We start from the raw sequence: 25,282 nt of genomic DNA, 5'->3' as shown, positions 1-25,282 counted from the left end.
GGCAGACAGGTCCCCAGCTTGTAAGATGCATGGGAATCCAGGGCAGACAGGTCCCCAGCTTGTAAGATGTATGGGAGTCCAGGGCAGACAGGTCCCCAGCTTGTAAGATGAATGGGAGTCCAGGGCAGACAGGTCCCCAGCTTGTAAGATGCATGGGAATCCAGGGCGGACAGGTCCCCAGCTTGTAAGATGCATGGGAATCCAGGGCAGACAGGTCCCCAGCTTGTAAGATGCATGGGAATCCAGGGCGGACAGGTCCCCATCTTGTAAGATGCATGGGAGTCCAGGGCAGACAGGTCCCCATCTTGTAAGATGCATGGGAGTCCAGGGCAGACAGGTCCCTAGCTTGTAAGATGCATGGGAATCCAGGGCAGACAGGTCCCCATCTTGTAAGATGCATGGGAATCCAGGGCGGACAGGTCCCCAGCTTGTAAGATGCATGGGAGTCCAGGGCGGACAGGTCCCCAGCTTGTAAGATGCATGGGAATCCAGGGCAGAAAGGTTCCCAGCTTGTAAGATGCATGGGAATCCAGGGCAGACAGGTCCCCAGCTTGTAAGATGCATGGGAGTCCAGGGCAGACAGGTCCCCGGCTTGTAAGATGCATGGGAGTCCAGGACAGACAGGTTCCCAGCTTGTAAGATGAATGGGAATCCAGGGCAGACAGGTCCCCAGCTTGTAAGATGCATGGGAATCCAGGGCAGACAGGTCCCCGGCTTGTTAGATGCATGGGAGTCCAGGGCAGACAGGGTTTTACTGGATACACATTAATATTGACAATGGACACAATAAATGTGCACTGTAAGTTGTCTGTATCGCACATGGAAAACATGAAACAGGGAGTCACTTCCTGTGTGTAGGTGATGTGAACTGAAACTTAATTGCACCAAGTTCATTGTATGCTCCTAATTCTATTGAAAAATAAACACTTCACACATTGAACACATCGGGAACTGAAACTGAACTTCAGCATAATTATCAAACTCGTAACCGCTAGGCTACCAACAACACATGACCTACATGATGAGGTGAAGTGAGGTGAGGTGAGGTGAGGTGAGGTGAGGTGAGGTGAAATGAAATGTGTATGTGTGTGCGTATGGCTGTTTGTATTAGTCAAGACAAACATCGATTTTATAGTGCTAGCCAACTGAGATACCATGATTACCCCACTCAGACACAGTGTACTGACTCCGAGCTGTCCAGTCCTTGGTTTAGCCCTTTAATACTGAGTGCCAGGCAGGGTAACAGCAAGTGTGATGTTGTACGTGTTTTGGTTTGGCACAGCTTGGGATGGAACCCTGACCTTCCGCTCTCTGGGCCGACGCTCCATCCACATGCACATGGTGCAGCTAGGAAACAAAATGACGACAAACAAATTTCTCATATTAGGTACAGTTCTTTATTTCTGTAATTCAGTAGAATATCAACATAAATTTAAATTTGATAACAACATATTTTTAACGCAACAACTAAATGATGTAGAAGTGACATCATGTTCTAGCCTTCACAAATCGAGCGACAACTGTTGATTTCTTCCACTTGATACATTTAAAGGGGCCCTTTTTTTTTTAACTCCCCATCTGGGAACATGGCCTTAACAAATTGGCATCACCAAATGTAAAGCAAACTGAAGCAATCCTCACTAGATAGAAACTGTATTCAGTGCAGAAAAACTTGCACTGAGTTAAATGAGAGCCATTCCTTTGTTGGAATGAAAATAAGATTATTGTAATTTTCTTTTTGCTAAAGAAAACAAATTTATGTGGCAAATATAGAGAAACATTACAATGCTGGTCAGTACTTGTCTTAGTTTCAAGTTGATTTATATACAAACTAACAATGACCTCAATATAGACATGCTTGTCTGACACAACTGTATTGAAGGACTTCCTTCAATGTAAGACAGCTGTAAGTTGCTTCAGAACGTTCACTAAATTGGAAAAAGATAATTTTGTGAAAATCCAATATCCTACTGAAGAAAACAATTCAAAAAAGATTTTTAAACATGATCGGAATATTAATGCTATGTGCAATGACAAACAAATATATCTAGACAAGCAATATTGAGCTAAATGTGTGAAGGTTGGTGTTAAAGCTCAATTCTGAAATGATTGCCATGAAAGCATGTGAAGGAGACCGGGAAACAGAAATATGACTATGAGCCATCCATCAGTGTTGGACGAGTGTGATGCTGTGTGCCGCACATGGCAGTGTAATATTGGTCGATATTACACATGTATAGAAATCTGAGGAAACTTGAACCTTCAGAGGCAGTGATGAACGACAGGTTTGTTCATTGGCAATGTAAATATGTGAAGTTAGGTTTGTGTTTAGCAATCCCCATTATGTGAGTAGGGTTGGACACCGCTTTGTATAGGATTTGCATTATAGTGAGTGAGTGAGTGAGTGAGTTGGGTTTAACGCCGCTTTAAACAGTATTCCAGTTATATCGCGGCGTGTCAGCTTAATGTGGGAGGAAAGCTTCGGTGAAACCCACGAGCACAGGTATGGTGCTGACAAACCTAGAAACATAATCGGGGCGAATCCGGATTCGAACCCACAATCATAGGTTTCTGGCGTGCCCAAGGGACGCAACTCTGCACAGAGAATCGTGGCGCCTAAGACGACTGGGCCACCTGTGCCCCCGATTTGCATTATATCACAGTATGCCATCTTGATGTGGGAAGAGTGCCCAAGCCTCAAGTGACGCAAATAATGAACATTTATGTTGGTGAAACAGGCATAGGGAAAATGCTGGCAAATCGAGGATCAGAATCTGGGAAAACCATGACCAGCGTGACCTAGAAACATAATCGGGGCGAATCCGGATTCGAACCCACAATCATAGGTTTCTGGCGTGCCCAAGGGACGCAACTCTGCACAGAGAATCGTGGCGCCTAAGACGACTGGGCCACCTGTGCCCCCGATTTGCATTATATCACAGTATGCCATCTTGATGTGGGAAGAGTGCCCAAGCCTCAAGTGACGCAAATAATGAACATTTATGTTGGTGAAACAGGCATAGGGAAAATGCTGGCAAATCGAGGATCAGAATCTGGGAAAACCATGACCAGCAAATCCTGGCACAGCTAAGAGAGATAACTGCTATCGTGGGCTTCAGAACTTACTGTAGTAATCTGATCTGTTACCTTTGACCTGCATGAAGCTTATGGATTTGTCGCAGTGATCTCCCTCGCTTGAAGAGACAATCAGTGTTTCAATCACTTAGTGTAGGAAATCAACCTGGCTGAAACGCCCTAGCCCTGTATGTACCATGAGACAGATAAATATGAAATACACAATCAAGTTGCCTTGAAAAGTATTTTAGTCACATCAGCTTACTGTGGGAGGAAGCCGGAAGGACACAGGTGATCTCATCCAAACGGCAGTCCAGTGGAAGTGTTGCAAGTCTCTCTTGCATGTGGTGAATTGCAATAATCCCAGGACTGCTTTAAGGAAGTATTCCTGCTTGAGAGCATGCTGTGAGGTAGAGTTTCCCTTAATCTCCTTCACTTCATAACACAACTATATACACTGTCTGTCATCACCATAGAGTAGGTAAGAAAACACTGTCAGATGGGTCGCCATGTATTTGTCCACACAGAAAGGAAAATCAAACAGCCTGAATCAATCAACTCTGGATTCACAAACTTCACCTCTATCAAAAGTTCAGTATACAGACACTGCTCAAGGATCAGGGTCCTGTTCCACAAAGTGATCTTAGCGCTACGATTGTAAGTTTATGTTAATGTCCGGGAGTTACGATCATCTTAGCGCTAAGATCAGTGCCCAGTCCTTACAGTTGATATTTGTGTGACCAACAGGGACGACCTGGCGGGATCTCACTGCATCAGACCTACATCCAGTGTTGACTGCTGTTGATATGCTGGACAGATTACATAGGGAGTTCACAAAAGTGGCACAAAATTGTCTGTTCAGGAGGAAAGACCTGTTAGTTTGACACAACTTGGTCTGATACCGTGGTCAGTTTTACAGGTGAAAGGAACCGATACATATTTAACATATTGACATGACATACCCTTGGCCAGGAACAACATACCAGCATGGTTTGACAAATGTAGCTAAAAGTGTCCACCAGTAGCTTGAGGTGTTACACTCTTAACTTTGGTGTTCATGTGCAGCTTAAGGTGTTTACCAGAAACTAAGTGTTCACAAGCTATTTGAGGTGTTCACCTTGAACTGAAGGTGTTCATGTGTAGCTTGAGGTGTCCATCTGTAGCTAAAAGTGTCCAACGGTAGCTTGAGGTGTTAAACTCTAACTTTGGTGTTTTCCTCTAGATTGAGGTGTTTACCTATAACTAAGTGTTCACAAGCTATTTGAGGTGTTTGCCTTGAACTTGAGGTGTTCATGTGTAGCTTGAGGTGTTTACCTGTAACTAAGTGTTCACAAGTTGAGGTGTTCAACTTCAACTTGCGGTGTTCAACTGTAGCTGTAGCTTGAGGTGTTCAGCTGTGGGACACTGACATACACATTATATATACACTGTGCCATGTTGGACCAGAGGCAACTGTTTGATTACATCATATAAAAGGTTATGTTATGTTATGAACTGAAAATTCCTTGCTCGACTTCACACAGCACACACGATGTTGGCACAATTTACAATGGCAGGCTGTACAAGCAGACACAGGATACATGGGCACAGGGACAGAAGCAACGCAAGTCTGCACTGGGGCACCACCTGCTCCAACTGTTTTATCTCACAGGATACTAGCTCTCAGTGCCTGCAAGGCAAAGTGTCCAGTGGAGCCAATTGATCTCAGTAGTTTGGTTAGCATGATATTGTACAATGTCTGTAAGGTGAGCCTGAAGAGAAGTGAATGTGTGACTCAGTGACTGCAACACTACAATATTTCAGTGATCAATGTTGGAGGAAATTCAAAGTGAGTGAGTGAGTGAGTTGGGTTTAACTCTGCTTTCAACAGTATTCCAGTTCTATCACAGCGTGTCCGCTTAATGTGGGAGGAAAACCCAAAGTGATGCAAGTCTTAGACATTTACCACTTTGGGAAAACCAAAAGCATGGGTATGGCGTTGACAAAACTAGAAACATATTCGGGCTGAACCAGGATTCAAACCAAATATCAGGTTCCTGGCATGGCCAGGGGAAGCAACTCTGAACAGTGACTTGTGGTGCCTTAGATGACTGGGCTACCCACAAAAATGACTGTAAATGTTCAACACCTTGTAGCAACCCATGGCACTGGCCGTCCAGGGTGAATCAAGGATCTGAACCTGAGAGAAGCTGGACTAGAGTCAAGGGGAGCAACTCTTCACAACAGGCTATGACACTTTAGACCTGTTCGCCATCCCCACCTCTCTTCAGGCAACCAGTTCTTAACTAACAAACATCCTTGTATAAACTTTCCAAAACACAAATCTGCCTCCTGTCCCCCATGAAACCTGCTTTCATTTGAAACAAAGACAGTAAAATGCCTTCATTCAGAATAATAATCTTTTGATTTGATTGAGCTAAGCCATTTGACATCCTCATCTTTCAAAGCGTATGTACAAGTCGCTTGTTACATTTGGCAATTTTCTCTACATAAATGGCAAAAGATACAGCGAAGACCTTACAGCCCTAAAATATTGAGTACTTCATACAGATTAATTTAAAATATACCCTTAAAATCAGAACTCCGATTTAAGAAAATCTGTAATTTTAACAAGTGCATGAAAACAGGACCTGAACTAGCTGTTCTTTGCTATATGTACATGAGCAGCAGCAACTAGGTAAGCAAGCTAAGCCTATATTGAGCAAGTAGGGAAAGAAGCAGCAAGAATCTACAGTCAGACTTGGTAGGGACAGAGTAGAGTAATGCCACAATATTAAATCAACAGGCCGGGGACACTAAGAATGGGTTTCACATTTTGTTACCACATGGAAATCATACCTGGAGCTTCGGCGTGATAAGCAAATGTTTGCAATAATGTCTACCATTTTAAAACTTTCTGTATGTGACAATGCAAACAACTTTCAAAACTGGCTAACTATCTGAACTACGTTATTTGACCCTCTATAAATGCCAACCCTAACGTAAATGGTCCCCTTGAAAACATTAAGGTTTGAGCTCAGGCAATCCATTCCAAATGTCTCACCAGACCTGAAATAAGAGTGGAACCAAGCGGCTTAGAACAGCTTACTGCGGGAAAAAAGCCTGAAGTAAAGCAAATAAAACTACTTGCGTGAAAGCCACGAACATGGCCATGGTGCTGTCAGACTAAGAATCATATTTTGGAATTCAAACAAGAAACCTGCCGCCTGGCTAAGGCACACAACTCTTCCTTTCAAAACCAAAAGGTCACCTGTGCCCCAGCCACATTCAACAGTAACTAACAAAACCTGTATACAACTGGTGAAGAAGGACTGAAATACAAGATACCAGTATATGCATACAAACGTTGCAACATTTGGTACATAAAACTTGGTTAAATAACACCCAACTCTTCGTCTAAGCCTAGTTGTGCTTGTTCACCATTTTGATGCAAAAGAAGAAGTAAAAAAATGACATTCGAGGTATGAAGATATGTCAGCCATGCTATGACTGTCCAGGGTCTTGGACAGGGTTCTATAGCCCTGAAACCTTTCTCTGAGTATGCCAGTAACAAGGCTGGATGTGTGACCTTATATCAATATTACATCATCATTCTCTCAAGCATAACCTACTGCAGAGGAGATCCAGAAACACCGACATCAGAAGAGTCAATGAACAACACAACCAAGATGTGAAAACAGTTTCAAGAATTTCTAGAATGGCAGTCGAAACACCTGCTGATACTGTTAATCATAAACACTGCACCTTCACGACACTTACCAGTAGGTCTTGTTTTCAATAACTGCACTAAGTGTTGCCATGTGAGCGTTGATGATCTCAATACTGGTGTATGAGGGTATGTGTATATAGATATATCTGTTACAAATATCACAGGCTACCTAGCTGACCATTGCACATAGCATACAGTGTGCAGTGACACTGTCAAGTGCCAGGCAGCATGTGCACACACAGGGAACGGCAGAATAAAGAGGTTTGCATATATATAAAAGTTTTATGTTAAGCTGTGTTATCCATACAATCTTAAGTATTTGACTTGTCAAATCAATTTTCAAAACTATAGGTGTAATACTTTCTAAATAATAAGAAATGAAACATGTGTCATCAAAATCGGTAGTCAGAGATTAGCACTCACAGAACGAAAATATTTCCAAAATTCAAGAGGTCTCATCTCCTCACACTGTAATGTATCAGCATGCATATATACAGGCTTACCCAGCAGAACGTGCCAACCACCGACCACTGACCACAACAATCGGGGCCATGTTCTACAAACCAACTCAGCACTAACACTGTTGTAAGATGTCAGTTTACAACAGTTACATCCCTTAAATCAGCTTGTTGAAAAGGGCCCTCATGTGTTGTCCAAACTTGATATCCACCTTAGTTGGGCTGCTAGGGTCACTCTCAATCTGTTTACTATCAAATGTACCCTGGGTACAAAAATATATATTGAGTTGAACCCAGATTTTGGTTGCCGTATTGTTTTGTACCCAACCACAGCAAGTGAACCACGATTTTGGAAATCTCCCGATATTCTATGTTATAAATGTATCAACAATAGCTTCTCAAAGAAATAAACTGAGGAGCTTCAATAAATAGACTGTGTCAACGAACTGCACTACAGTATAGATAGAGAACTGTGTTCTATAAACTGATAACATATTGCTGGGCCTAGCTCTTGATATAAAATACATTTAAAAACATTTGCATTTTGTTTATATTAAAAATTATTTCAATGAAAGTCTGTCTCTACCCTCCCCTTATAGTCTGTTATACAGACCCTGAAACAATTTATCCAATACATCCCATGCAAGTCTATAATATTAGGCAAGCCTAGATTACTGCAGTATCTGAAAATGAAGAAAGTCTCTGGGCTCCTTTTCATTATATTTTAAAACCATAATTTAATAACTGTTTTTTCTTCTATAAATAGTTCATTTCAGAGACTAGATGTTAGTCTATTGCCTGCAATACATTTCCCAAATGCATCATGGGATTTCCAAAATGGGACACACTTAGATATGGTCTGGGTACAAAACGATACAGAACAAAAATCTGGTTACAACTAGATATATTATTTTGTAACAAGGGTACATTTTGATGGTACACCGATAGAGAGTGACACAATCAGCTGTAGTTGCATGGTGCTGACAGAGTGGTAGATTCTGTCTGCGGCAACCCATTCCGTTGTGGAGGACGTCCACCGAGTGTGTTAGAAGTGATTGCACATGACACAAATCAGCACACCCCGGCAAGCAACACTGCTGGGTTAAAAAGACAGTGATCAAAGTATATTCAAAACCTGCATTAATGTGTATACAATAATCTTCCACGCATCCTTGAATAATATGTTTGTACACGTCTAGCACTCGAGACATTCAGAACAGCTGTATAACACAATACACAAAGATGAAATATATATGATACATATATATCTTGCCTGGGTTGCCATGGTAACAGGCAACTGACATAAACACAAAATCTGTTAATCTGTGATACTGTTTACAGTGCTGTTTAAGTTAATAATGATACTAATATATACATATTTCAACAAATATTTAAGGATCTGGATTCAAACCCTTCACAGAAAATCTGTACAAGACATGATATTCGATACAATTGTGATGAACATTACACAGGATATTGTACTCCTGCTCTAAGCTCCAAACAGGGTCTCTGTAGTAGATTCTACACCCTTTTCACATTTCATACATGGTAAATGCAGTCTGAATCATACTCAATTACAAAAAGTTTATCCTTTCAGAGAGAATGTCTTTTTAAAGAGTACATTATTTCATTGAATTATCAAAATATGCATCACACTTGACCCTGACCATAAAAAGGTCAAATTGTACCCACAATCCCACTGTACAGAACATGAAGAGTTACTTCCCTTTTGTACATACCTGCAAATAACGATGGTCACATACCACAAGTGACAATAGACTATTGATACAGGTTTACATTCAAATCACTGGATAAGGGCTAACACAATGGTTGAAGTATATAGATATTAAAATAATACTACATACCTAAAATGCTAAAAGATTGTTGCAAAGTACAGGGTTTGACATCAGGGATAGACAAGGCCACTACTCTGCTAGTCTGAGAGGAGTGAAAGTCTAGAAATGATCTGCAGACTAGTTGAATAAGGCCAATGGTGTCTACCCCAGGATATAGCAGTTAGGACTTTATTTGTCTTGTAAAAATTTAGTAATCTTACTAAAAACTAATCAGTATTGAATCTTGAAAGCTGGATTTAGCTCAGTGTCCACCACAGGGATTTATCTAGGATTCCAAGTGTCCACGGCACTCAAATAGGGAAAATAATCATTATGATGTTCAAAATTAGGATCTTTCTCAAAGTTCTTATTTACTTAAGCTCAACGATATCTAACATTGCATTCAGTTAAATAATGTCATAGAAAGAATTTAAGCCTCTTCCTCCTTATTGGGCTTGTTACCAGAATACAAGTCACCTTGTCTCTTCTTAGCGTACATACTTCTCTATGTTTCCATGGTTCACGTGGTGGTGAGTATATTAACATGAATTGGGAAATCTTGAATTTTTACATTTTCTAATAAATTGTATATTTATATACTTATCCTATCTCACACTATGCATTTCTTCTTATTCCTCGATCTTGGTGTGGAAATGCCCCATAACAGAGTTTCCAGCTTCAAAAAACACCAATCACCCCAACACATCCCATACATCACCAAATCATGGATCACGCACCACTGAAATCCTGTGCGACACGATGCCAGCGACCTGATCACCTGACATATGAAGCATATCATATTTGTTGTCGACTTGAATATTGTCCTGTGATCAGGTCTAGATAAACCCCTGACATGCATAACACTGAAGTATCTCACACTGCCCAGGGAAACAAGAGCAGGAAGTTCCCACTGGCTGAGGACAGGTGTATCAATGGCGGACTCTATCCCACTTGCCGATCAGGAAGTTGTCCATCCTGATTACTCTGCACCACTGTTAGTTAGTCGTAATTTTACCCAGCAACCTCAACAAGTAATATCATGTAATGCTAAACATAGATTGCACCATTGTCATACACACCCTGTTTTTAGTTCACTGCAGCTTGTTGTGTTAAGTTCCCTTAGCAAGGACTTTTAAAATAGAATATCGTCGGATCATAGGTTTTCGGACGTCACCCGTTTTCAGACTGCCATGTTTATCACGATTACTCACGCTATAACAGGGGGTGTAGCATCACACAGAAATTGTGAATACTCAGATGATGGCTTGTTTTTAAGAGAAAGTTATCTTTTATGAGGAAATGAGATATTTTACAGTTGTTCATGTGATTAGAGAGAAAACTAGGACTGTTTCTTAAACGTCCAAAACCCCACAACACGGTGATATATAATCTTCAAATGAAGTGTTCCTGAGACAGTATTAAAAATACAATTTTTAGAATCTTTGACTTGTTTTGTTTTAACAGTTTTTTGATTGTTGCAATAGTTTGAACGCCAGACGTAATGTCCTTAATCTTTCTACACACAGTATTATTTTCTCAAGGATACATGATTCCATGATTATCAAATACATGTGTATCTTAGCAACTCAACCACCCTGTTTAGTTGACAAAACAAAAATACATATCGTCAAATTTCATGTTGAGCTTACAAATTGTAGGAGTGTCACGGCATCTCCTGTCACACACTGCACGGATCTGCAGTTAATCTGTTCAATCTAGTGGTTTAAGGTGAACTTTGGAGATGGCCATTAAGTACCGCAGATGTTTATCACCTTAACGACAAGACCATCACCAGTACACAGGCTTGAATACACCACGTTCCTCCATCATCCCATCGTCAATACATCACCAGTGAAAACATACAGCCGCTTAACAGTGTAGTCAATATTTTTAACCAAGAATCAAACTACAGCTTGGTTACCACAAGACAGAATGAATGAGTGCAAGGGTGGATCCAGCATTTTTAAAAGGATGTGTCCAAAATATCAAAATCCTCTCAGACAACTCTACTGCCTACAACATGCTACCTTTGGTTTTCAAAATGGGGGAGTCTGGACCCCCTGGAACCCCCTTAGGATACAGCTATCGAGAGCTTGGTCCTATGAGTGTTCAGATTACACCGACAATACATCTTGTGCAAGAAGTGGTAGAGACTTACAGACTGTACTCAACACACTGCTTGAATGTCAGGTGATGGTAGGGTTCTGTTTGACATCGGGGAGTCATCATTATCTAAGACAGACATGCATGACATGCACTGCTTATCTGTTGTATGTATTCACGGGTGATGTAGGAACGTATTGCACCCTTGGACATAGTGCATACACCCTTGGAGTATTGATGATGGGACAAGACAGACACTGAGACAGGCAGAGTTTTCAGACACAGGAAAAGACAAGTATATGAAGAAGAAAATGCAATTTGAAAGATTTCGTTGGGATCAAAAGCTACCGTCAAGATTGGCACCATCTTGAAATACCGCTAACCATGGTTGACAGCACAAGGTACCAGGACAGGCTGCTGTGCTGGGCCTGGGATCTTGTGTAGGAACTTTGAGGCAATTTTCAACATGACAGACTAGAATAAACATCTACGAGCATTATAATCTCAGGCAAGCCAGCAAATACCGACATAGGAGCTTCAACTACACCAATATGAATCACCTCTATAGTAAGTCCAAAAGCTACATAAATAAAATTTAGCATCATCATAAAGGAAATTGAATAATACCTAACTCTTACAACTGAGTAATTCTTTCCAACCATTCTGCAGTGTTAAGCTTGGTCGGATAAAACATGACTGTCACATCTAGAAAATGATCTGAAGATGACTTTTGTCTGTTCCCAGGTAAGTCAGAACAAAGACATGTGCACATGTGGTTACATAATGTTCAGGTGAATGCTGCTACATTGTCACCATGTCACAGCAACATCTAATCTGGTCTCCTGTCTCCATCCTTTCATCACGTAACAATAAATACATTCGCTTTACAAAAGCAATTAATAGAATTCATCCGAAAATCTTCTGACAATCAAAACCTTGCAGTTAAAATGACTGTGACACAGTTACAACAGGGGCAGTTCCACAAAGCTATCGAGCGCTTTGACTGTGGTAAGTCTGTGATAAAGTATGGGATTTATGATCAGCTCAGCGCAACGACTGTGGTAAGTCTGTGTTAAAGTATGGGATTTATGATCAACTTAGCGCTACGACTGTCATAAGTCTGTGATAAAGTATGGGATTTATGATGACCTTAGTGCTACGACTGTCATAAGTCTGTGATAAAGTATGGGATTTATGATGACCTTAGTGCTACGACTGTCATAAGTCTGTGTTAAAGTATGGGTGTTACGATCAGCTCAGTGCTGCGACTGTTGTAAGTCTGTGTTTAAGTATGGGATTTATGATCACCTTAGCACTATGACTGTTGTAAGTCTGTGTTAAAGTATGGGATTTATGATCAACTTAGGGCTACAACTGTTGTAAGTCTGTGTTAAAGCATGGGTGTTACGATCAGCTCAGTGCTACAACTGTCATAAGTCTGTGTTAAAGTATGGGACTTACGATCGACTTTGTGGAACGGCGCCCTGGTTTTTTCACTTTTTTGAGGTTGGTGTTGAGGTTTGTGTGATGAACAAGGAAAAGCTCTGGATAATAACTACTTTATTACACATGAGGCGATGTTTTGATGTAGATTCTAACACTGTTATCAACAAGTGTTTATCTCCACCTACCGGTAAACATTGCCTTAATTGTAATAAAGTTGTTTATCCACAAGAACTTGTCCTTGTCCAGCAGCTTCTACATAAATACTGTGTTTCTGTGGCCATCAGAAGCCCTCCATAAACCATGATTATTTTACTGTTATTTCAGCAAAGATTACAGCATTTTGAAACAGGTATTGATAACAACCCTGATAGTAAGCTCAACTGAAAACTGCTAATGGTGAATGGCAAATAAATATAAAAAAAGTTATGATAATGTCACTTGATGTGCTACGGCTTGACACAGTGATATTCTACACATGGTGTCCTCTGCTTGTGATCCTGACTACAGCCAGTCATGAACCAAGAGCCATTGTGATCCTTGCTGTACGTATCTTGGTTCTGCTGCCTACTCAAGACGCTTGATGAAGTCTCCCCAGTACAGAGGGTACAGTTATACCAAACACGGAGCCACAGAGACACACACTACAGTGGAACCTGTCAAAACCAGAATCTGACTAATCCAGATTTCTGTCAATACTGGACCACATTTATTGTCCTGAATTTACTGTGATGTGTAATATTTCTTTCAACGTTCTCTTTATTTTCTGTTTCTTTATCTCCTGCAATAACCCACTCATCCGAACATCCGTCTACACTGGACTAAACATCCAGACCACTGAAGTCTGGTTTAGAAAGGTTCCACTGTACCACCTAGGTGACACAGGGACATAAGTAGGTGGGCATTCTAGTAGTTTTGTACTCATGTAATCATGTACTCATGGAAAAGTAGTCTGCCAGAATGTCATTACAATTACTTGTCAAACAGTTTGAGAATGAAATGTATGGATTGATTTCATATGAAAAAATCTTTATACAGAGAGTCATTGTGATGATAGCTAACTTTAGTGAGAGATACTCGACTGAATCCTGCAATATTTCCACGAGAAGCTTGCGAGGGGCACATTGATACATGGCAGTGCCAGGACAGCGATGTGCATAGATATAACACAACACAAGAGTGACACTCTCGGTACCACAGCAACTTCACCACAACCTGTCCCCTGCTTCAGAAGCAAACTTAAATACAAAAAAAACACAATATATCTGTAGCAGAAAATCATCAGGACTGTCAAAGCAAACAGAATAAGAGATCCTATCAATAAGAAAACAAAAGTAGAGCATAACCTCACTCCATTAACAAGTGCATGTGTGCACAGTGACAAATTGTTGCAGACACTGTAAACAATGCATTTGATGCCCAATCCGTTTGCTAAAATAAATTCAGCCCAGACCAAAAGGTCAAGAACCCTCTTAATATACTACTTAAAAAAGGTTCAGGGCCACCTGATTCTTCATATCACTATAGTTAATGTGGCATGGCATGGCAGACTTACTTTAGACATATGCAAGCATCGGTGTCCTTAACTCTTTTTGAGTAGAATACAAACTTAAACCCAACATCCTTGCAACAGTTCCAACATGAAAACATTGCTCAAGTTTATCTCCTGATTTGTAAAACATGGCTTGTGTCACAGAATAGCCTAGAATCCAGTTTTCTTTGAAACTCCACTGTCTTTTGAAGTCCCTCTCCCAATCCAAAGTAGTCCCAGTTATGATGGAGAGGCCGAGAGCTAATGACCCGCTTGTGAAGAAGGAAGGAGACGGAGAAATGGTTTGTGCTGGATGTTGCTGTGCTTGTCCCATCTGTCTCGTCACGTAAGCATCACATGTAAGTTGAAGGTATCACATGTCGAGGTTTACAGAACATTTCTGAATCACCAGCAGACACTCATATCACGTTCCGTTTTGATTCACACCTGAAGAAAAATAGGTTCTGTTTTGTCATAACTGCCTCAATTCATTAATGAACATTGTGAATCGATTTGATATTTTTTCAATAATAAACACAGACCCTTTGAAATACATTATCACATTATAGTCCATGGAGAGAAAACTTCTAGTATTGACAAGCAGGCTAGTGATAACACCCAGCTACACTGGGGCTGATTGATTACAGACAAAACTTGTACTCTCATAGGTAAAGTACCATGGATCGCGCCAGAAGTCCACTCATATCTACAAGGGAGGTAACCCTGTCAGTCACCTGAGTTCAAGCTGGAATAGTGCTGCCTGGTGAGTTGTACAGAGAAAACAGAATCTTTGACATAAATAAAGGATCACTAATTTTCCAGAAAAGTATGAACTCACTCATCAGTTGGCACAGCCTAGCATCACCAGCTTCTGCAAACAAAGACATACAACAGCTGGTGAGAACATTGCCTTGTCACAGCCAGTTGATACAGAGTCAGTGACGTTGTGGATGCTTCCCACTTTTGTGAATCCACACAACCAGATTGAACTGACAGATCCAGGATTATAATCAAGGCATAATCAGGAAGTCAAACCCACAACCTGCAGATCCTGGCATGGCTAAGGGGCACAACTCTGCATTGTTGGTTACAGCTACTTTTACCCCTGGTCCACTTAAGGGCAAAGATCTATTCTCAGCTGCTAACATTGGGTTTGTGAAAAATTATTTATGATACCACTGGAAATGTAAATGGTTATCATCTCAACAATGATAGCACAGCAAACACATACAAATTTCTAGCTTTCAGTAATAACATAACTTGTCAGTGTGTCACACAGAATACTGAATCAGACAGTCATTGCCTTTCAGTTACCATGGTTACATGGTTTTGTTTGTTTGCTGCTATATTCCAGGTAAATAACAGCGGTCTGTAAATAATAGAGTCTGGACCAGACAATCCAGTGATTGACATCATGAGCATCGATCTACGCATTTGGGATACGATGACATGCATCAACCAAGTAAGTGAATCTGACCACCAAATCCAGTTAGTAAGACAAGTATAGTTTCCTATTACAGCAAGCATGGGTTGCTGAGACCTATTCTCAACCTGGATCTTCACGTGTCCAGTTACTTGGAACACATGTATGTAGGTAGGTTATATACCCGATAGTGAGATCCACAGGGGATACGCCTTGAGAGGAATCAAATCCCGAGTTCTGAGTACACTAACGTGTAAGGAAACAACTCATACTCACAACTTATTTCTCCCAATCCAATTCTTCATATATTCGATCGAAACAATCACTCATAAAATAGCTCTGAAACAAATTCAAGAGTAATGAAAGTATGACTTTGATAATGCTCTAATTAATTCAGTAATACGTATTAACTAGAATGTGTTTTTACTCAAAAACATGTCTCCCCCTGCCGTTTTTGGATACATTAGTTCAAGTTGTTACTGTTTATGTGTTTGGAAATCCAAAAAACAATAAAAAATATTGGCCAAGGAAGAAAATGGTTTCATACAGAAATATTCATTTACTGTAGAGTTTTGGTGAGAAATAAACTCTACTAGTCATTTCCATGGAAACACAAAAATAAAAACTCATATATTTGAAAAGCCAATATTTGAGTTTATGGTCATTGCACATGTATAGTTTCATGCAAAAATATTCATTTGTTTGAAAGCTATGGCTCAGAAATAAAAGCCTTAAGTTGTTTGAGACTTAGTCCAAATAGTTTCCATGGAAACCTAACAAAATAAAATTTTCACAAATTTCCAAATAGCAAAAGGCACCAGTTAAAGTGATAACCAAAGCATAAGAAAAAAATGTAGATCGTTTTTTAAGTTATGGCTCGGAATAGGATGGGAACCCCAACGCCAAGGCCAAAGCCAACAGAGCCCTTTGGCAGGGGAGACATTATTCAGTCTGCCAAGGTTCTGATTTACAAAGAGTATAATTTCTGTTTTGTTGCAAACTAAGATGCTGCATAATATACAATATTTTGCCCAGATCTATCTCTAATGATATTTCGCCTTTTATTCATTTTCTGTGTCACTGTTTCTTCTACATGTACTGCTACTCACATATTGTGTAAATATTTTGACTATCCTTGGTTTCTTCCCAGGTCTGTCGTACTCGAAATTAAAGGACATTCCTTCCTCGTCTACCTCATATGATCGGACATCCTTCCAGGAGAATTCAATCACCTGTGACTGGAAACAAAGACATGTAAATAATACAGCAAAAATGCCATATCCTTGTACTTAGTAGCTCAAGGGGTTCTGTTACAATCTATGAGCAGCTCTGAAATATGGATCACACACACAAAGACAGGAATAATCTAGTCTATAAATCCTTAACAAAAAACATTACATTCAGTTATTTTTTCACCTTAAAAGTTACAAATTTATGTATAAGCCAACACCATACAAACAAGCAGCCTTTCAGAGGGCAGGCTCAATTTAGCTATATTAGGCATGCACAAGTGCAAAGTATTACTGAAAAATGCACCCTAATCTTTATGTCTACATCCACCAAATGCATGTCAAAAATATTGAATTTATGTCTGACCAACCGTTACTTGTCCACACAGTTGACCTCTAAACACACTCAATACCTCTAAAAAATATGTTTTACCATACTACATCACCATGATCACTAATCCCTGTATTACGTGTAATTTGTCATACTTTCATGTTTTGTTTGACGTAGCTTTGTTTTCATGTCAACATGCACCTGGTGCAAGTTAAATAAAGTTTTGTAAATCAAGCTCTGGAGGATTAATTTTGTTGTAAAATCAGAGTGGTTGTGAGATCTGCCCAAATCAGAGTGGTTGTGAGATCTGCCCAAATCGGAGAGCTTGTAAAACCGGCCAAGATGGCAGTGGTTGTGAGATCTGCCCAAATCAGTGTTGTAAAAGTTGCCCAAAATGGCATTGGTTGTAAAATATGCCCCAAAATTAGTGGTTGAAGGATCTGCACAAACCAGTGTTGTAAAATCTGTCGAAAATGGCATTGGTTGTACAATCTGCCTAAAAATTAGTGGTTGAAAAATATGCCCAAATCAGGGTTGTAAAACCTGCCGAAATGGCAGCGGTTGTAAAATCTGCCAAAATCAAAGTGGCTGGCATCTGTGCTACTGCCACCTGGCCCGCGAGAGGCTTCCATGCGGCTTCCACACACTAACCTCTGGCTGCCCGTCATCCTTACAAGCCTGTAACTTGAAGCTCTCCAGACCAATGATAGCAATCACATGACCATCTCGGCGGGAGTCACACGCACAATGGGGGAACACGACCTCCCCATAGCCGTCCAGGTGACGCACAACCTTCAGGTACTGGAACAGGCAACAAGACATGTCAGGTACGGCTACAGTCCACACACAATGTACTGAATGTATCACCTCTGTTCAAGGTTGTTTTGCTTATGTCTAAGTACATGTAGAAATTACAAGTTGTCTTCAACCACAGTCTTCATGCTTGGGGTATAGTTTTGAAAATACATGCAGATTGACCGAAATTATCATATGATATCAATAATTCATTGAGACGATTGTACAGACTAGCCAATGTTTATGTATTCCCAACAAGACACAAATCAACTGAAACTAATCAAGCAATTATCACTGTACATATATCAAGCATTGTAATTATGGCAACCTCTATAAATAATGCTATTTCCTCACTCAAGATGTTGGTTTTGTAACCTGGGCCTAGGGCTGCATATGTGATGAAGAAACACATTGCCATCATTACCAGCAATAAAAACTAACATTTTAGTCCACGAGTCCCTATACTGATAACACAGAACAAAACCCTTCAAAATGGCAAATTTCTACTCGTGCTTATGATACCTTAACTATTGGACAGATTGACAAGAACTACAGGACTTGTGCCAATTTCTATTAACTCACCTCATGAGCTTTGGCTGCCTCTCGTAATGCTTTCAACTCATACAGCTTGTCGCCAGTCTTTATCTGGCCTCGGTTCACCTCATCTACTGCCTGGGAACAGTGTCAATAACAACAGTGAGGTACCACATCACAGCATTCACCAAGGACGTTCATAGAAACACACACTTGCCATCATGTCGATCAAAGAATAGAACCTTCTAGCTAACTTTGAATAATGTGCGAAACACTACCATTGTTGAAAGTGTATTTATCAGGTTCAGATACACACAATATATTCTACAATGAATTTGGAAAATACAAAATGTTTACTGGTCAGTCACAGGTATCAGATCATAATAAAACCCCTCTGACTGAAACATCTGGTTTGACAGCTGATCATTGCGGAAGCTAATTTTTTTAGAATAGTACTTCTGTTACAGTCATTGTTGATAGGCATATTTGAATAATTGTATGTACAATTATAGGCTATATTATGCAAAGTTGCAGTTACTAGAATATTCAAAGGATATGTGGCAATACTCTTGCAGATAACAAGATAGAAATCTACGAAGAGAAAGTATTTCAAGTTTTGAGACAAACAGAGAGCTGGTTATTTGGCCCCTTTTCTATATACAACTTTGATGTCACATCTTTTGCGTCATAATGAGCGATATAACATCATTAAGTTCCAACCCTGCAACGAGATGCTATCAAGCAAGTCACTACGTGCGTGGAGACCTACCTGCCAGTAGAGGAAGCTGACTGCCTTTTCGCACGCGTTTAGCATCATCTCCTTGGACAGCGTGAACACCCACTTCTTGAGGACAATACACGTGGCTGTTGCGGTGCTGTAGTTCTGGATGTAGATGTTGTGGGGCAGTTCATGTGGCTGCAGCTTCCGTTCTGTAACACAGGGAGAGGATCTTGAATGACCAATATCTTAATGCTATGCTAAAGGTGGACAATCTGTAAAGAGCCAGAATTAAGAGATTGCTATAAAGGGAAGTAACTCTGTGGTGAATGTTGAGATGTGATTTATTTCATGCCACATGACTAAAAAGTAAATTACTTCCTTGTTTGTAGGGGGGTGTAATGAAGTAATCATTTTTAAAAAAAAACTTGAAAGTGAAAAGTGTAAATCTGTTACACATGATAATGACTGAACTGATGGCCACACACTATAATTAACTGCATCTACTTTAGCAGGCCCGTGAAGATCCGGGGTAGAATAGGTCTCCAGCAACCCATCCTTGCCGTAAAAGGCGACTAAGCTTGTCGTAAGAGGCGACTAACGGAATCGGCTGGTCAGGCTCGCTGACTTGGTTGATGCATTTCATCGTATCCCAATTGCGTGGATTGATGCTCATGTTGTCAATCCCTGGATTGTCTGGTCCAGACTCGATTATTTACAGACCACCGTCATATAGCTGGAATATTGCTGAGTGCGGCGTAAAACAACAAACAAACGAACGAACAAACTTTAGCAAGGTAGCTGAACTCATGAAAAGTGGCCTATGAAATCTAAAAAACCCACAATGTGTCAGATGGACTTCCTTATGTATATATAACATTAATAAAACACTTTAGTTACCTGAGTATAGTTTTTAACTACTGTGTATGACAGAACTCATGTACATTTAAATGTATTGCCTGATTGCCTATAAAAACAGGGAAAAATAGTAATTTTCTTGGAAACTGTGGAAGTAAATCCTCTGCCTACCAGACTTTTTGTCATAGACTTGAAATTAATATAAGCTATTTCAGAAGATTGGTACATTACATGGTATGTACTGTAGAGGACAATGAAAGGGCAAATATTAAAGTTCAATGTTCAAGAAATAATAATGTTGTCAAGAAAGTCATCAGACATTTTGTATTTCTGTTCCTTTTGAGAATGGGACTTATGGCCAAGTACAAAAGCATTGCCAAAATGAGAGGAACATGCTTATTTTTCTTTTGTTGCAAGCCTGCTACCTTAGCCGAAAATTTTGCCAACAGGTGTTCATGTTGAAATATTCAAAATGATTTGAAAACCTAAAAAATCTTGACACATTTTAGCTAGGTACACTTTTCACTCAATGGAAAAGTTAGACAAATAAAATGTACCTCATCTATAACGTCCCAGGTGTCATGCAAATACTTTTAAGGATTTGACATGGCATTTCTACAAACTATTTCTTTATACAACACTATTCAATCTTATAAAATGAGCACTGATGTCCAGTAAAGGTGGCAAGTGGATGATCTGTCCTCACAGCTACATGTCTGCTCCAGTGCAGTGATACCTGGTGATAATGAACTCAGGAGGGCAGCCCTATGTAAATAGTCAGACATAGAAATTCTTTTTTTTCAGTACTGAGGACTAGTGTAAAGGTTATTTCATTGACTCTCAAAGTGTGTAGCTAGTCCTGCTTGGAGAAGACATAGAGGATTAATTCAGTTCCAATTTGTAGCAGAATTGATGCATTGAGAATTGGTTCAGAAGTATAGTCCTCAAATGCTACTAGCCACTGAGGACTTCCATCATTGGTTATTAAGTCCTCGGCACAATTTAGTAGTCTCGGGCTAGCGGACTGATGGAACTTTGAAGGGTGTATGGTCTTGGTTGGGTGAGTGTATGAGTAGTGTTTTAGCAATATTCCAGCAATATCACAGGTGTGGATACCACAAATTGCATCACAAATTGTAAATTTTATGGGGAATGAAACCCAGAACTTCTGAGTGAAGAGTGAGCACTGTACCCACTTGGCTACCCCACCTCCACTGGTCCTGCTTGATCCATGAGATGATGACAATGTTAAAATACACTCACCAAAGTTGTATTCCACGGTTTCAAAAAGGTAGAAGCAGGCTGCTACATTCTCTTCCAGCTGCAGCTTGTCCACCACCGCCTGCAGAACATAACACAGTTCTCTCCCTTACACTCAGTTACAACCCAGTTATTTCCCTTTCACTTTACACATCAAAGTTTTCTCCCTTACACAATATACACCAAAGTTATCTCCCTTACATAATGCACAACTCAGTAGTTATTTCCCTTTCACTAAACACATCAAAGTTATCCCACTTACACAATATACAGCTTAGTTCTCTCCCTTACACAATACACAAAGTAGGTATTTCTCTTGGCAGTGATCAAGGAATGTTGTCCTGTAACTAGAAACAGCCAGGTTAAAATTGGCTCCCATTTGGATACTAGTCATTATTAGCAGTCATTGTGCTCATTTAACCACAATGGGGCTCTGCTCACATAAAGCAATGGTTACCCTGGTGCTCAAGACTGATTCTGACCAGAATTTAGTGCTAGTGATTAGCAAAAGTCTCCGTCTCCAGACTGATCTATCTGTTTTAGTTACCTGGTACACATCATCAGCGTTGTCGGACCGATGCACGGTGACGACACAGAGGCTGCGGTCCGGGAGCAACACCTTCAGCTCCACCTCACTGTTGGCATCATCCTGCACACACAGACAGTAGTAGGTACAGTGCCAGAAAACAGTATTGTACTATGGGCCTGTGGCCTTTCAGTTTGGAACAAAACTTATCCTATCTTACAGTACCAGTCTGTGCCAAAACATGTTTAGGTCTACGACAGCCTGTGCCCAAAGCCTTTGAGACTACAAGCCTAAACAGGCTCTTAACATCATTTTCACTAGATTTTAGTGTTATCATATAGACTATTATTAGGTGAGGATTAGTAGACCGAACATAATTTTACCAGATTTGGCCTTTGGACTAGTGGTTAAAGTCACAGACTGCTACTAGCCTGCACCTGTCATTTGACGTCATTTGACATCATTTTCAGTGGATCCTAGTGCTATTGTATGGATGTAATGAACTTCTTTTTACTAGACTGAGGCTAAAGACTGGTGGCTAAAGTCACAGACTGTAGAATTACACATGGCCACCATTCAACGATTAAACGTTGAGGGATATGTTATTCTTCTCGGAAACACTTTGCATACCGGTATTTATGTCAAAAACATTTTACACACTGTCTTAAGTTGTCCTCAATAAAGAATAAGTTTGTTTAATTATGCTGATTCAAACAGTATTTCAGAAATAATACCACACACGTTATTCAATGATGCAGGACATTTTCTCTTTAATGAAAGGATTGGGGATATGGTGCTGGCAAATCAAAAGCCGTTATCATGGCTCATCGGGGATTCAAACCCACAATAAATTAATCTTTCATCAAAGAAGATAGAAAAATCTGTGTTTTCTTAAACTTCATCTTCCATTATAATATAATTGCTTGCAATCTGCTCATAATGACCTACTGAGGTTTATCTTGTCATATATACTGACCAAACAAAAGACATTGATTTAGCTGTTCTATTATCTTAATCATCCATGTTTCTATTCTAAGCATGGAAATACATCCAGGCACAAGTTATTACCACTGTCATATAATCATTGCCATACAAGGTGACATCAGCCAAGCCGTTATTGATGAGACAAATTACCTGCCAAAGCCCCATTATACCAGGGCAGTGTACTGATTGCAGGAGTTTTCTTGAACAACTCTTACGGCAAATAAGAGCAGAGAAGCATCAGTTAGTTGTATTTGTGAGATACGGCAAACTACAGCTGGATGATACATACCGACTCCCCTCCATCGGCTGACAGGAACTCCTGCATGATCTCACTCTCTCCAATGACCCGTACTGCACACACTGAAACACAACACATTCAGTTCACCAGGAAGAGGACTTTGTTTGTTTGTTGTAGGGCAGGCTATCAAAACAGATAATAGAGACCAATAATAGTTAACTAAATATCGATGAATTATCGATAAAATTAATATCAGAGAAGTATCTTTGAGCAAATACGCTAAAAAAAAATCATAAAGAAATCAACATATTTCACTCAACTGGTGAGTGGGGGCACATTTAACAAGGACCCAACACTAATGTTTTGCAAAACATGCAGTCATTAAAGACCAAAATCATAAAAATGTACTTGATTCTCGATATTCATGAACAGTATTTATTACACAGGAGACACATCAACGTTCTGCACACCTTTCTCCAAGTACTGTTCAAGTCCACGGCGTCTTTGGTCAAGCTGCTGTTCTGACAAATGGAAAATCTTTTTGCCAGGGAGTTTGGGGAAGTTGAAGTCTGGAAATTCTCTCTTAAGGTTCTGATGAAGGGCGTCGTATTCCCGGTATCTGCGGGAGCACAAGTGGCGACCGGCCATATAGATATTGTAAACCTGGAACAGACAAAGAAAAAGGCTTAGCATGCTGTGAACAAACATGAAGCCGCCTTTGAGTCAGGGCTGTCACACCAAGCATGTCTGAAGACATAAACAACTTGTACCAACAATCAGTCATGTCTGATACACGGGCACAGTCACTGCCTGATGGGGCCCAACCACTCTTATAGCGTAAAAGGTAGACTAAATGGAATACCTCAACAGCTGTTGCTCATAGTATCACCCACTTGTTTGTCCGTCACAGACTCGATTATTTACAGCCTGCTCTCATTTAGCTAGAATATTGCTATGTGTGGCAGAAAACAACAAATAAACAATGAAACTGGCCAAATGTCTACAGAGTGTAGATAGTACATGAACCGTTTATCATCGGGGATCACCATGAATAAGTCAAGGTTGACATAGAGACATCAGCAACTATCAACAGCTGGTTCTCCTAGCTCGATCACATCCCATACTGACACAAAAAGATCTGATCTTAAATATCATTTACCCTCGGATTCATTGGAAACTCTTCAAAATGAGATAAGAAACATGAGGATCCTATTGTAGCCCCCTCCTAAGATGCATTACTTGGGTAACCTGGCAACGGCGTATCAGCTGACAAGCCCTGTGTTGCCGTAACCCAACACTTGTGATACACTGCATCCAAGCACCATACATCTAGGCATATGGTCCTTGACTGCAAGATAACATGATCAACATCGTGCCACACAACACGAGTCATGAGGTTTTCTAGTTACATCTAAAATCCAAAGTCATTCGAATGATCTTCTTTGATAAAAGAATAAAAGTGAGAAGAATAAAGAGAAAAACTAAAAAAAACAACTTACAGTATATTTTCAAAACTCCCTGAATAATACATTACAATCATGGTGATTATGGTGATTATGGTGATACATGAACAAGTACTGGTAATGAAAGCAAATCCTGGCATGTCCAAGGGAAATAACTCTTCACAGTGAGTTGTGCATTTGATTGTTGATCTCCTAGCACCAGACATATATGTTTGTTGATTAATGCCACACTCAGCCACATTTTTCCAGCTTATATCACCACAGCCTGTGCATAATCCGACGAAGACTGGTGAAGAAAAATAGTACGTTTTTCAAGATCTGATCTGGAGTCAAGGTGAATTGTTTGATAGGCATTACTTAGAAGTTGACGGATGACACAATTTATGGATAACAACTTCTTTGATACTGTAAAGGTGACGTTTTGCTATAGATCCTTATGCCGTTGTCAAGCAAGACTGAATGAGGAACATTGTACAGAATATATATAGTAGGTTGAGGATTAACAGTAACAAAAATAGCATACATGAATGGGCTAACATGAGTAGGTAATGACAACAGAAGGATAATACTGTCACAACATGATGGACAGGTTGAAGCCAATGGGACATGAAGCCAACTAAGCATAAGGGTATTGATTACGGTATTGCTTAATGAGTTCATACTCGGAAATGACATCTTGCATTTACAGAGACGGATGGACTGACGGGGTCTATTTCAATACCCCTTGCAAAACGTGTTGCGGGGGATAACAAATGAGGATTGGGTCGTC

At 40.2% G+C, this 25,282-nt stretch overlaps 1 protein-coding gene across 1 annotated transcript in view; it reads right to left on the bottom strand.

Moving 5' to 3' along the window:
* Positions 1-10,571: 10,571 nt before the first annotated feature.
* The window catches only part of LOC139448503 (sorting nexin-27-like), a 49,628-nt gene continuing 34,917 nt past the window's right edge, over positions 10,572-25,282 (bottom strand). Inside the window, exons 4-14 of the mRNA XM_071230088.1 lie at positions 23,521-23,713; positions 23,102-23,172; positions 21,850-21,951; positions 21,306-21,384; positions 19,236-19,396; positions 18,515-18,604; positions 17,789-17,938; positions 16,687-16,815; positions 15,854-15,916; positions 14,993-15,025; positions 10,572-14,601 (exon numbers count right to left, since the gene is read on the bottom strand). Of these exons, the coding sequence (XP_071086189.1) occupies positions 15,857-15,916; positions 16,687-16,815; positions 17,789-17,938; positions 18,515-18,604; positions 19,236-19,396; positions 21,306-21,384; positions 21,850-21,951; positions 23,102-23,172; positions 23,521-23,713 (1,035 nt within the window). The 3' untranslated portion in view covers positions 10,572-14,601; positions 14,993-15,025; positions 15,854-15,856. The remainder of the gene's footprint in view (positions 14,602-14,992; positions 15,026-15,853; positions 15,917-16,686; positions 16,816-17,788; positions 17,939-18,514; positions 18,605-19,235; positions 19,397-21,305; positions 21,385-21,849; positions 21,952-23,101; positions 23,173-23,520; positions 23,714-25,282) is intronic.

Source organism: Haliotis cracherodii, unplaced genomic scaffold (genome assembly GCF_022045235.1).
Source record: "Haliotis cracherodii isolate W230 unplaced genomic scaffold, xgHalCrac1.p SCAF_1, whole genome shotgun sequence".
NCBI lineage: Eukaryota > Metazoa > Mollusca > Gastropoda > Lepetellida > Haliotidae > Haliotis > Haliotis cracherodii.
The sequence above is the reverse complement of the archived record's forward strand: the minus strand, read 5'-3'. Positions and strand labels throughout refer to the sequence as shown.